Genomic DNA, 14,433 nt, shown 5'->3' with positions numbered 1-14,433 from the left:
TTTGTGTGAAGAGAAGCATTCTTTGATTTTTTAGAAATTATTATATTTGAGTTTGAAAGCGATTAAAATTACCCTGCACATTAAGCTAATAGTGATTAACGTTAAATGTAAGATTGTGTTTGATCACAACAAGTGGATTAGGCGTGTCTTATCTAACGCATCAGACACCTTAGATAATTCATTTGTGTATGGCGCTATATAATAATGCGGAATAGATCCAACTCAATTTACGTTAAAAAACCTAACATAAATAAATAAAAACAAAAAAGAAAAAACAAGCATAATGGTATGGTTGATTCTAGCACAGACACCAAAGCCCGTCAGCAATCTTTTGATCACGGCTCTTCTTTATTATTTTTATTTTACTTTTTTAAAATCTTACTGTCAGGGGCGAAGGATTACGCTGCATGCAATGGTGATTTCCAGGTGTAGGGTTAAACAATCGCTCTCTCTTTTGATGTAAACAAACCTTAATGACCTTTTGATATAATTTTCATGGGTATAATATTTTTATTAGCAGCTGTCATAAATTAAAACGGGCCTTTTGTTTGGCATGCCGCTCGCGGAATATCAAGATGGAGAGCATTTTACGTTTCAAGTACATGGAAGATCCTTTTTCTTCTTCAGGAATGGACGTGGACTGAAACCGACAATTTCTTCTTTCCGTTTTTCTTTCTTTCTTTCTTTCTTTCTCTCTCTCTCTCGCTCTTTTTTTTTTTTTTTAAGAAGGGGATGGTTGCTGTTGCCCCGTGTTTAGGAGTGTGGTTTGGGTGGGGACTAAAATCTTCAGTGCCTTTCTAACGTCTAGAGTATCCTTGCGCTTGCGATTGGTCCATACAGCACCTTTGCATAACCAGTTTTGTCGTGAAAATAATTCTTTTGTGTGCTTTTGTTGCGGCATTTCATCTGTACCTTGCCATTCGTGCGGAGAAAGCCGCTTATTATACTGTTAAGGATCGCATATTGATTTTATACCTGTTACGCAGAGAAAAATACAAAAGAAACCATGCGCTGGGGAGTCAATGGAAAAAACCAAACTTCCTTGTTAGTTTACGTATTTCTTTGGGACCCCTCAAATAACAATACTTAAGCTTATAGCTCTTGCACAATTGCATACTTCAATCTAGATGATGGCGATGAAGGTAAGTTAAAATACATCAAGATGAAACATTTTAAGTAACAAAAAACCAAATAGCTATGATCAAGAATCTCTCATTAATTATCGCAGGATATTACTAGTATGTTTATAGAAATATCCCTAGTTCTGCTAGGTCACGTACACTTCAATTAACAACATGGCGTCATTCTGTGAGTGGCATCTGTGTTGTAAGTAACTATGTTAACTAATACATTAACTGCCAGATGCACGTCAAAGTTTGATACCTAGACCCTATATAAGTTCAAGAAAACCAGTTAAATTTTTTTGTAACTGAGTCTGGGAGAAAAGATTTTTTGTCATCGATGAATTATTGTACTAGTAGGCCTACTAGTATTATGTACTAGTAGCTTCTAGTTAGCAACTGAACCATGCAGCATTTGTTTTTTTATTTTAGGTGTTTGTGGAACGGGCCAGTGTGTCAGTGCGTCTTTTTCTACTGGTTGTAACTTTAAACCTGATCGTAGCTGGGGCGCACGGCGGATGCCCAAGTATTCTACCCAGCGCTTGCAATTGTGCAACTAGGATAGAAAACTTGCAGGAGATCACCTCTGTGAAATGCGTAGGGAAGGGATTGGCGGATACTCCACTGTTTACCTACCAGGCTAACCGCAGTGTTCACATTCTAGATCTCCGTAGAAATGAGCTGACCTCCATTGCAAATTATGCTTTTGATGGGCTGTATGGAGTGCGAATACTGTGGCTGGACCAGAACCAAATCTCAACCATCGCATCTAACGCATTCAGCGCTATTAGCAGCACTCTACAACAACTGCATTTAAATTACAACCAACTTCCGCGCATCCCAGTGAACGGCCTGAAAGTTTTAACCAAATTACAGAGACTGGAACTGCGATACAATAAAATAGTAAATTTAGGTCTGACGGACCTTGAAGGACTGAACGAGTTAAAGCACTTGGATCTACAATCTAATGACATCAGTGCCATCGCTGAGGCGCAATTTTCGAAGTTTCCAAATTTGGGACTCTTGTCGCTCGGAGAAAACCGCATAGCCGACCTCCCAACGCGTGCCTTTGAGGGCATCGAAAACTTAACATCACTATCTTTGTCCGACAATTTGCTCACCGAAACCCCCCTTGACACATACGAGAGACTAAGACAACTAGAAATATTTGATTTTAATCGGAATCGCATAAGCGAACTTAACGTTGCTCTTTTTCAGAGACTAACGGGGTTGAGGAACATTTATGGATCTGGAAACAATCTCGAGAGAATAGAGAGAGGAACATTCGATAATCTCCACAGTCTTACTACGCTCGACCTTTCCAATAACAGATTTCACACACTGGCATCTGATACATTCAACGGACTCGCCATGTCATTAGTGACTCTAAACCTTATGAACAATAACCTGACTGAAGACTCGGTCTTACCTGCTATACACTCCTTGACTAACTTACAGCGACTTCTATTGTCGGGAAACGCCTTTCAGATCTTGGGAGCAAATGCGTTTCAGTCACTCAGCAAACTTAAAGAACTTTTCCTTGCTCGCAATAATATTCGGCGTGTAAACAACAGCGCGTTTTCTGGTCTTGAAGAAAGTCTTGAAGTTCTTCACTTAGAGCACAACCGCCTGTTGGAACTTCCGTACTTGAAAAACCTCACAAATTTGCGAGAGTTCTACTTTGGTGGCAACGCTCTCGGAGTTATTCCAAAGAGGGCATTCGACGGTCTCGAGTTGACACGCCTAGATCTCAGTCAAACGAACATCACCTCCAAACTGGCCTCACTTCCACCGGAGGCGTTCCAAGGTCTGGAGGAATACCTTGAAAACTTAGACTTGCATGGGAACTTCCTGGAAACTGTTCATCACTGTGTATTTGGACGGCTGAAGCGGCTAAAGATCCTCGACATCTCGTTCAACCCCTTGTCGTGTGACTGTAGAATGCTGTGGCTGCATTTAACATTTCGAGACGTGACGTACAACAGAGCGAGGTGTGACCGGTCAGCGAACAAGGGTGAAAGTTGGGAAGAGTCAAGTGCCATCGAGTCTTTTACAGTCTCCGGATGCTCGTCAGACGAAATCGCCAATTGCACGGACCCGCCGGTCCCCAGCTCTACAAATACCCCAACTAGCCAGCCGCCCCCTGGGGACCAGCCAAGGCAACTGGCCGCTGACAAGGATACGGTTGTAGTTATTGTGTTGGTCTGCGTCTGTGGACTGGCTCTACTGGCAGTGATCGTGGGGTTCATATGCAGTTGTTCTCAGAGACGACGCGTTCTCAAAAACGACTTTCCTATGTCTGATACGTCTTCAACCGTGTACAGCACTTCTTCAGTTTTCAAGCGTTAATTAAGTGTTCATTTGAGAGATTTTCGTTAGCGTCACAGACAAAGTGTAAATGAAGGTGACTTGTTCAACTCAAAGGACAGCTCTCCCAGGGTGATGTTGTAATTACATGTAGGCTAGTAGACTTTACTTTTCTACAGACAAAACGTGAAAGGTGGTGCGTTATAATTAACATGGCGACAAAATTGCCAACTATAGATAGACATATACATGTAAAATGCCAATCTGTGAAAAATTGAAAAAGAAAATTGAAAAAAAATTAGCCATTGTTTTCAACAAGAACAGCCTGGTTTTCGAACTGGAGCTGCATATAAGTCCGATGAACCATTCCTTTATGGTGTATAAGAGTAAAAATTCCTGGAAACTACAAGGTCACGGCGACGACGTTGCCAGATGCAGATGATGGCTATATGTTCAATCACATAATGTCTGTCCATAAAAATGTAACCAAAGTTTTATTGCACTTGTCAATGTTAGAGTCACTATTATAGTATAATTTAAGGCGACTTGTTCTGCTCAAGTGAGGACGATCATTTTATTCATGGACAAATTTACGTTATTATGTCCAAGTTTTATTCATTCAAAGCTCACAGGAGAGCTCTCAAACTTTCGTGTTATAACATACTGTGTAATTAGTGGACACAGGAGTGACACAAGCTAAGTGGCGGATTTTCGTCAGCGCCACAGATAAAGTGTAAATGAAAGTGACTTGTTCAGCTCTCCAAGGGTTGTGTTATAATTAGTGCAGTTTGTTTCTGTGGAAAAAGGTATATATTCAAGAAACTATAAGTCATTGCCGAGATACAGCGACCGAAGACTTCTCCGGATGTATTAAAAGGAAACAATGATTAAATGTAAAGATTGCTTTTTATGGATGTAGATATGCGCATTTCTTGTAAAGTATAAAGAGCCCCTTTTTGGCGACGGAGACTTTAAAACATTGTATCAAAACCATATTTCACAATAATACGTAAGTGAATTCGAATTTTGTCTTGTTTAAAAAGAAATGCGGTTTCAGTGCTTTAAATACCTTTTTTTAAATCATATATAGTTAAACAGTCAAAAATATCACTTAAATTTGATGGAAATTAAGATTTTAAGGATTGCACTTTTCGGGTGAATTTCAAAGACAACTCTTTCGGAAACATTACAAAACATTTATTGATTTGTAAACATGAGACGAAATATATTAGTCCGGTGGCTTAAGGAAAAAATCGTGACACGGCGGATAAAAGCACCAAATTTGGCATGTAGCTACCTTTTGACATTCTTAATCAAATTAGAGCCGTAGCCCTCTCAAACAATTTACCGTTTGGTCAAAAAATTCAAAATGGCCGCCAATTTATGGAATTCTATAGAAATATGCACATACCTATGTTGATTTTTATCAAATAAATTATTTTCTCAGAGTTTTCCACACCTTTATTACCCATTGTATTCATATATGTCAGATAGCAAACAAGTTCCCTTGGACTTTTGAAAAATCCAAGATGGCTGTCATATGCCATAGAAACAGCCATAGGAATACTAGTGCACAACTAATACCAGCTAGAAAGATACGTTGTCCACTATCAAATTAAGTCTGTTTCTCAGATTTTGGTTACCCACATTATATGTTTGTAGTGAGTAACTACGAAGTGTTCTTGGGCATTTTGGAAAATCCAAGATGGCTGCCATGTGTCACAGGAATTCTAGTATACGGGGGATTCAACTAATGACAACTGGAAAGATTAATTTTCCACTACCAAATTAAGTTTGTTTCTGAGTGTTTTCCACATCCTTTCCACCAACACAATATGTATGTGGTGAGTAACGAACATGTATTCTTGGGTATTTTGAGAAAATCCAAGATGGCCGCCATATGTCATAGGAATACATCTAGTATTACAAAGGGTTGGAACTAATGCCAGCTAGGAAAACATAATTCACTATCAAATTCAGTTTATTTTTTCAGTGTTTTACACATTATTATTACACTGTGATACATATCTAGCAGGTAATAAATGTGCATATTTGATCATTTTGAGAAAATCCAAGATGGCCGTCACCGGTCATAGGAATACTACTGGTATTCAAACTGCACATCCATGGTTTTTCATCTACTGCCAGGGTGAAATTGTGTTTGCTTATCAAGTTTTGCCCATCCTTATTAGTCCTATGATATATATCTGGTGGGTAGATAGTGTGCATCCTTGGGTATTCTGAGTAAATCCAAGAAAGCTACAATTTGGCATAGGAATACTAATGGGTGGGTTTCAATTGCTGCTAGAGAGGCATATGGTTCATTATACAATTACATTACCATGGGTTTGTTTTAAAAATAATTTATGTTTTTCATTCCATTTATAATTACCCCTATGATGTATACCTGGTCTGTAGCATGTGTGTATCTTTGGGTATTCTGAAAAAAAATTCGAGATGTCTGCCTTTTGTCATTAGAATATTCGTACACATAATCAAATAATTCCAGAGATACACTGAGTACAATTTAAATGTAGTTAACTTTAGATCTTTTAAAATGTTTTTCATATCCTATTTATCCTTATGAAAGACTCATTGTGTGTAGAAAGTGTATGTATCCTTGAGTACTATTCGGAGCAAACCCAAGATAGCTGCCAGTTGTCATAGGAATATATCATTCAAATGCACATAGGTGTCAATTCATGGAACAGTTCAGACATGGAATCCAACATGAAATAAACCTGTTTGATATTCAGACATGTTCACATCTTTATTAACCCTACTCTATATAAATCTGATGTGTAGCAAGTGTGCATCTTGCATATTTGAGAAAGTTCAAGATTGCTGCAATTCACAATAGGAGTAGCACAGTCAACTACTGCCAGAGAGACATTGGGTTCAATATAAAATTAATTTTGTTTCTCGGTATTTCCCACATTCTTTTTGGACTTTGAGATATCTATCTGGTGGGTAACAAGTGTGTACCCTTAAGTATTTTGACAAAATGCCATGATTACCCTCATTTGCCTTAGAAGTGCCTATAAAATCCAATGCAACAGTTTTCCTATGGGGAAAGGAAGGCCATCTTGGATTTCCCCAAAATGATCAAATATGGACATTAATTACCTAACAGATTTGTATCATGTGATAATAATAATAATAATAATAATAATAATAATAATAATAATAATAAACTAACAGAAAAACAACTGAATTTAGCTTCAATTTATATGAAAGCCTATCTCTCGCAGGTATTAACGTATTAACTGAAACCCACCTTCTATGGCTAATGGCAGCCATTTTGTTTTGTGTTGTTTTCAAAAAGGATACACATAACATTCTCATCACATATATATTATGTGGATTAAAAAGATGTGGAAAATACTCAGAAACAAACCTAATTTGTCAATCAATATTTTATATCCATGGCAGCAGAAGCCCTATGTGTATACTAGTATTCCTTTGATATGGCGGCCATCTTGGGTTTTTCTCGAAATGCTTGAGAATAAAGGTTAGTTACTCACCACAAATATATTATTTGTGTAATAAGGCACTCAGAAACAAAATTAATTGGATAGTGGGCAATGCATCTTCATAGTTGGCATTAGTTGAAAACCCTTCTACATGTTCTAGTATTCCTAAGCCATACGGCGGCCATCTTGGATTTTTCAAAAAGTCCAAGGACACTCGTTTGTTATCTGACATATATGCATTATATGGGTAATAAGGATGTGGAAAACATTGAGAAAATACTTTATTTGATAAAAATCAACATAGGTATGCATATATTTCTACAGAATTTCACAAATTAGGGGCCATTTTGGATTTTTTGGCCAAACGGTAATTTTTTTCCATGGGCTACGGCTCTAATTTGATTTAGTACGTCAAAAGGTACCCACATGCAAATTTTGGTGCTTTTATCCGCCGTGTCACGATTTGGCCATTTTTTGCCTTAAGCCACTGGACTATATGAACTACATGTAAAAATCACTCAAGGATTATCTCTTACACTGCGACTTCTGTTCAACAGGTGTCAAATCTCCATAAACATTTCTGACAGGTATTATGCATTCCATCATGTTTTCTTCACTTCAACTTTACAGCCTGTATAATGCATTTGATCTGTACATTTTATGTACACTGTAAAATAAAAAGCACTTCCGTATTAATTTCATTTACAAATCTACCGTATTGCAATGACACTAATGCACTGTTAACTTTCACAAATATGACATACTGCATAAAAAAGAGAACTAGATTCCAGAGACGTACAAAAAAGTTGCATTAACACATATACTAGTAGAACGTTAGGCAGAAAGGCATGCACAGTGATTACATGGGGGGGTCATCTTTGGGAAGACTGTGTGGATATGAAAATTTGGCATGAGTATAAAGCTGAAAAAAATAACTACACGGGAAGGTAAATTGATATAATAGTTAATTTCATGAAACAACAAATAAACAAAGGGAAATAGGTGTCGTACGAATGCCTATGTCCTATTTCAACTAAAAACTGCAATTAGTCTTAGATTATGTCAGCTTTTGCTTGTTTTTACTTGTTTTGATCCATTTTAAAGTGATAAACATGGTGGAATCTAGGATTCATCTATGTTTTAACATAGTTGAAACATAGTTGAAACCAATATTCTTCTCAAAACTGAAATGTGAAATATGTCTTTACGCGTACTTCTATAATTACTCCCTATTAATTTTTTAATTCAAAATTCTTTTTTTATAGCTGTCAGGTATGACTTCATGACTTTTGGGGATCAAATATATATATATATCAATATATATAATAGAGCTACAATATTCAGACCTACAGAAGATAAAAATGTGCAAGCTTTCCACCTTTAAAGCCCTAAATAGGTCTAGACAACACATAAAAAATTACAAAACAATCATTGTTCACTTTGGCACAAATATGACAGACAAATATGAAAGCAGAGAAATGGAGAAAGAGAAAAGTATTATTTCATGTACTGAACTATCTTTAGGTCAATTATGTTAGCTGTCAATTACATGTACCATGACTATCTCTTGATGTTGAAAGATATAGTAACAAAATTATACATATAGGTCTCCTTCACAGGTCTCTCCTATTTAAAAATAGTTACAATTCTTATATTGGGATGATCTTTTACACAATTCTTCAGCAGGAAATATCTCTGTTACAAATAAAGGCCAATTCCAGTTTGTATTTGGGCATATTTTGCTACTTTTACATTCATTTCATTTACATAATCCCAAAACTTGATAAAAAAAAGAGAAGTAACAGCAATAACCCCACTGTCCTGACATTCCATGGCAAATAACTCTGTCATGATATCACAGTGGTTCTTCCTTCACTGAGTGCTGCTGGGACCTTCTACATTCACATTTCAATATGCTGTATCTTAAACATACTACATCCAATCCTGCTCCAGCTTTCATCACTTCACTGGGTTGGTACTTCTTTTTCATGAGCACTGGTTAATATTCTGTCCACTGCTGGCTTGAGCAACAAATTTCACATGGTAGTCTGTGGCCAGAGTAAAGTGGGAGATACATCCAACAAAACCCCCTGTATATTTGTGAAGTGTTTTCTCTGCCATGTCATTCACAGCACCTGAAATATTAGTTTAAAGAAGATAGATTAGAATATTACATAAATGATATATATACACTTCCATATTGTGAATAGGCAGTGATCTATACTAACTAAGGATATCATCAGTCAATTTTTCATTTTTTTTGTTTTCTGTAACTAATTTCTAATGTGGTATCAACCATCTTTGTCGTGGGATGGGTCAAATGTCATCACTGTTGCCACAGCTGCACGTGTGCATGACTCTATGATCCTCCCTCCCCAAACATCCCCCTGCCCCAGTAACACAACACTGGGTAAAAGTGGTTATCGTAGCAGGGGAAATGACCCCCATCCCTGTTTAAAATCAGTAATCTCTGCCCTTGTATTTTAAAAACAGAATAAAGTGGCATGCCATTTGGTTGCACGGCTTTCACTTAATTTATTCTGCTGAGAAATGACATATTTAAAGTAAAACTGCTATTGTACATTGCTTTTAGACAATTATTCTCTGTGTTCACAGTCCCTTTTCTTTTATGTCATACCATACCAAAATTTGTCTCAAATAGCACCACTGTACCCCCATACCTAAAAAGAGTTGTGTGTTGGTATTTAGCTGAGTAAATCTTCCAGGACTTCGGCCATCTTGTGCAGAAAGGTCATCAACTTTCAGAGACCCATCCTGTTTTAACCTGGGACAAAAAAGAATACTTTATGGCAACTGAAAATATGAATGATTTTTTTTTCTATAAATATTTATTTATTATCACTGTGAGATGTGACACAATTTATACCAAAACAGTTCATCTTATGAAACTTTCTGACCATGTGATACCTGCAATCATGTACCTTTTAGCATGAATCCTGTGCCACTTCCCATCATCGATCCTGGTCGTATTGACCATGATGTCCGCCTCCCCACTGCCCAGGTTGTACTGAAAGTGGACATACCCTCCACGCAAACCAATAGCCACATAGTCGCTGATGGTGCTCAGGTGTTCTTCACTACTCCACAAGATAAGTCCATCTGATTGGCTGGTCTTTAGCCGTATTTTAATATCCAGCTTCTTGCCTTTGATTCTATTTCAATAATAAACAGTTTCAATTTCAGAAAAAAATGTGATAATTTTAATTTCATATCATCTTTCCATTAAAAACATATAACTTTAAAAGAGCATCTTTTGTAAGCAAATAAAACCTTTTAATTTTTAAATTTTTAGCTGTATCTTACCTTTTCATGGTTTCTTCATCATTATACTTCAAGAAGCTGTTTCCTCTAAACATTGGGACTGTCACATCATCATATACAGCTAAAACATAAGTATATCATTTTAAAATATGCTAAATTATCAATCATCTATTATGATATAATATGGAACTTAATTACTTGATTTATGACTTCTATTACACATCTTTTTCATTAAGAATATTTCATAACCGTGTTGATTTGTGTGAACAAAGTATATTCATTCCCTCAGCTCTTCAAGTATGGTAGTTCACAAAATCTCCTGGCAAAGTGGGGAGTATGTAACATGTAAATTTGTGTTCTCAATATGTAAAAAAAAGAAGTAATTTCGACAAAGAGTAAAAGACCTTATAACATGGTCTCCATGGAGCAAATGACGCTGTCAAATTATGAGAAAATCTAATCAAACTCCCATTTAGCCAAATGGTAATTGTTTCAAGCTTTCAACCCAGGCAGTTAAAGTGGGGAAAAAAACTGTAATGACTTCTGCTACTTGTAAAAATTTCATAAACGAAGCTGATAATTCAATTCCTAATTACATATGGTCTTGTAGAAAGACGTTACTGTACTTGTACATGCCATTTATTGATTAGACCACCATGTATTGATGATGACTATATATACATAGAATGGTGAAAATGAATCACACATATGCTTCCCTTAATGTACGTGTATTGGCAATTACTGAAATTTGATGACATATGTTCAGCATATTCAAATAATTTACGATAAGATTTTACGTAATATATAATTGAGATATACACAACCAAGAAAGAATTTCTATATATGCAGTATATCTCTATAGTAGAAAATTTCATATCAGTGTTTAAAAATGTGCTTCACTAATGGAATCAGTACTTGTTGTTTGACCCCCCTCCCCCCCAAAAAAGGGTGTGGGGTGGCTGGCTTCTCAAAACCAAAGCATACAAAATTCATTGAAAAGAACATTATTAATTATTATATCTGCAATTAATTTGTGAAACCAGTCTAAAAAAAACATGTATAATATTTGTTTTCTTTTTATTAGTATTCGTTCTTTTCTGCTCATTTGTCAAGGCCAAGTACATGTAGGAGTATTTTCCAAATGCAAATGTAGACCCTCATAATCAATACTAACTATATCATGGTCCTTCTCATCAATGAGTCAAAATACTTTAGGGATTCTATTACCCATGTGCTAAACTTGTTTGATTATGTAAAAGATGAAGAGATAGGTGACTTTTTGTAAAAGAAAGAATGTGCTGCAAAAGTTATAAAAATTTCCTCAAGTTAATTTCAGCTAAAAATCATTTAAAAAACCTATGTGGCAGCCTACAAAATTACTGGACAGTATTTATTTTTATTTTATTTTTTTATGTTATGTGTGAGCGTGTGTACTTCATGTAAAATGTATAACATAGCAGTACTTAATCTATATTGCAGCCAAAATGGGTATTGTTTTTGCACGTTTATACTAATTTATTTACTTAATTTTCATATCCTTAGCAGAAAAAACTATAGAGTACACCCAGTTATTGATTCTCAACTGTAACATATGTTGAACCAACCACTCCAATCACCACTACATCAATCATGCATGAACCATTTGTACTCACTTTCCTCACAGTTAGTGTTGGTGAACCCTAGAGGACAGTTACATGTGTAAAAGTTCTTATAAGGGACACACTTCCCGTTGTTCTCACAGGGCTTGGTGGAGCAGGGGTGACTGCAGGTGTCTATGTTAATGCCATCAATGTAGTCCTCCATGAGAGACAGAGGCTTGTTGTTAACAACCACCTATTTAATATGAAAGTTTAGGACATGTACCTTTAAAAGCAGCAGAAAATGTTCTAAAAAGAAAAGTTTAAGAGCATCATAAAATCTTTTAAAATAAAAGTTTAACATGCAATGCAAAACCATCACATATAAAATATCTTATTGGCACTGATTTATGTTGATTCATTTCTTTGTACTGTTTTGTATTTCCTATTTCCCTGATAAATGTCTGTCTACCTCATCTGAATGACTGTTTGTGATACTTTGACAGTTATGCTACCTCTTCATCAAGGTTTTTACCTGATACTGGAAACAATTTTCTATAACTTTAATTCAATTACCAAGTGGATTGATTTCCATATTATACATTTTTTTTCAAAAATTTACAAATTCCCTCTGAGCTAGTTAAAAGTATATAACATAAAAATCATCTTTACATAAATACATGCACATTTCCAATGTTTATATATCTGGCATATACTGAGATAATTCACCTTTTGTATGCAACCTTGAAATGACTGTTTAACCCTAGCATATTTAGAAGTATCATCATAATTTCTATGTCCTCCAATGAAGAGGTCCTGTAACAGTGTAAGCTGTGTGTAAGCTCCCTGGGACAACCCCTGCACCGCAGGCTGCTCGTTCACCTCCAGAACACCATCACGTCCTGTGCGGGAGATCTTTACTGTGTGCCAGGCATTGAGAGGTAATGGCTGTGATGACCTGTGAAATATCAATTAGATTTAATACATATTATACTTTGTAATTCCTGTAGCTGAGGCATTTATTCAGAGGGACTGCACTAACTTTCAATTTTCAATTCTTAAAAACATGACATAAAGACTGTGTTTGTATCATCTGTGTGTGTGTACGTGCCTACATGCGCGTGTTCGAGCATGCGTGCATACATGCCTGTGTGTGTGTGTGAGCTAAAGAGATCTTCACTGTATGACAGGCATTGAGAGGTAATGGCTGTGATGATCTGGGAAATATCCATTTAACTTCAACAATATACTTTGCAATTCATATAGCTAAGATCGCATTCACAACGAGTTGAGCCAGGCTTTACAAATCCTGGAGACTAAATATGGCGGACGTACATGAAAGAAAAACCGCCTAATCTTTTAATAGTCTCTCCGCCTCTCACACGCCTCCCCACATGTCGTCCCTGCGGGGGGACAGTCATTAAATCTCGGCTCCATTGGGACGACACATGGGAAGGTGTGTGAGAGGCGGAGAGACTATTAAAAGATTAGGCGGTTTTTCTTTCACGTACGTCCACCATATTTAGTCCCCAGGATTTGTAAAGCCTGGCTCAACTCGTTGTGAATGCGACCTAAGGCTTTTACTCAAAAGGACTGCATCTATTTTCAAAGGGACTCAGATTGATATGTTTATATGTATAATTTTTGAGGTAGAACATGTAATACTTTCATTATAACACTCAAAGTCAATAAAACAGTGCAATTGCACTTTGAAAAATGTGCTCATATGACCAACCCCACATAATGTTCATCTCTTAGGAAAACATAGTCCTATAGCTCGGGAACACTGCCCAGAAACAGTTTCAACATTACTCTTTCCGTATTTTAACAATCGAGCTTTAAAATATGGCAGTTTTTTTGCTCTTTTTTCACAATGTAACATTCGTGACCATGTCAAGGCTGTCTCTATATAGTGGATAAATTATTTCTTCTTTTAGCTTAACTCAAAAACTTCTTTTATTCTTGAAGCTTGTATATTTGTTTCACAAAACAAACCTTCAAATGAGCATGATATTTTATGTTCTTCATTTATAACTCACAACAATAATCAATGAAAAACAATAAACACGTAAAAATAGAAATTCAAACAAAGTGACTAGAATTAAATATCAATATCTTTAATGTATAATGTATTAACTTAAAAAAAAAACAATATTTGTTTTTCATACAAATATTTAAGAGAAATAAAATGATTTGATTTCACAAATTTACATTGTCTTCTTCATTTTTGGACGAAAAAATTAAAAGGTAGGAAAAGTAACGTATGTTTCATACATCAAGTAATAATGCCTCAATTTTACAGAATGGTTCAAGTAATTAAGTCTATCAAGTCATTGTTTTGCTTTACACTTATTGTTCATATTTAGATCAAAATACACCATTTTATATGTCAAATCACATTTTCTAACAATTCCTGGTGGTCTTATTTTTACTTTTTGAACATAAGTACACTATTTATGTTGAGTTATCCTTTTTATTATAATCACTGTGGAAGAAAAGAATAAACAAAAGTAATTTCACATTGTTAACAAACAAACCTGAGTTACTCAGAACCTTTTAAACTGACATGGTGATCGTGATGCATATAAAATCTCTCAATTATATACTAAGAAAGTCTGTAACGTATGTTACTTAATTTAGCAATGGATCTTTTCTGCATTGAATTGCCAACAT

At 35.8% G+C, this 14,433-nt stretch overlaps 2 protein-coding genes across 4 annotated transcripts in view; one reads left to right on the top strand and one right to left on the bottom strand.

Annotated features, from left to right (window-relative positions):
* Positions 1–1,018: 1,018 nt before the first annotated feature.
* LOC106157383 (uncharacterized) lies at positions 1,019–4,452 on the top strand. Its single transcript, XM_013533014.2, has 2 exons — positions 1,019–1,142; positions 1,554–4,452. Exons 1-2 carry the CDS (start codon positions 1,128–1,130, stop codon positions 3,468–3,470), a joined length of 1,932 nt encoding a protein of 643 aa, XP_013388468.2. The 5' UTR covers positions 1,019–1,127; the 3' UTR covers positions 3,471–4,452.
* Positions 4,453–7,571: 3,119 nt separating this feature from the next.
* Positions 7,572–14,433, bottom strand: part of LOC106157390 (pikachurin) — a 29,288-nt gene continuing 22,426 nt past the window's right edge. For all 3 annotated transcript variants that reach the window (XM_087002284.1, XM_087002286.1, XM_087002285.1), the window contains exons 9-14: positions 12,490–12,718; positions 11,836–12,016; positions 10,226–10,304; positions 9,844–10,074; positions 9,583–9,686; positions 7,572–9,036 (exon numbers count right to left, since the gene is read on the bottom strand). In XM_087002284.1, coding sequence (XP_086858410.1) covers positions 8,888–9,036; positions 9,583–9,686; positions 9,844–10,074; positions 10,226–10,304; positions 11,836–12,016; positions 12,490–12,718 — 973 coding nt within the window. In that variant the 3' untranslated portion in view covers positions 7,572–8,887. The remainder of the gene's footprint in view (positions 9,037–9,582; positions 9,687–9,843; positions 10,075–10,225; positions 10,305–11,835; positions 12,017–12,489; positions 12,719–14,433) is intronic.

This window comes from Lingula anatina, chromosome 1 (genome assembly GCF_051362555.1).
Source record: "Lingula anatina isolate TDL-2025a chromosome 1, LinAna3.0, whole genome shotgun sequence".
In the NCBI taxonomy this organism is placed as follows: Eukaryota; Metazoa; Brachiopoda; class Lingulata; order Lingulida; family Lingulidae; genus Lingula; species Lingula anatina.
Note: the sequence above shows the minus strand (reverse complement) of the source record. Positions and strands in the feature narration are given on the sequence as shown.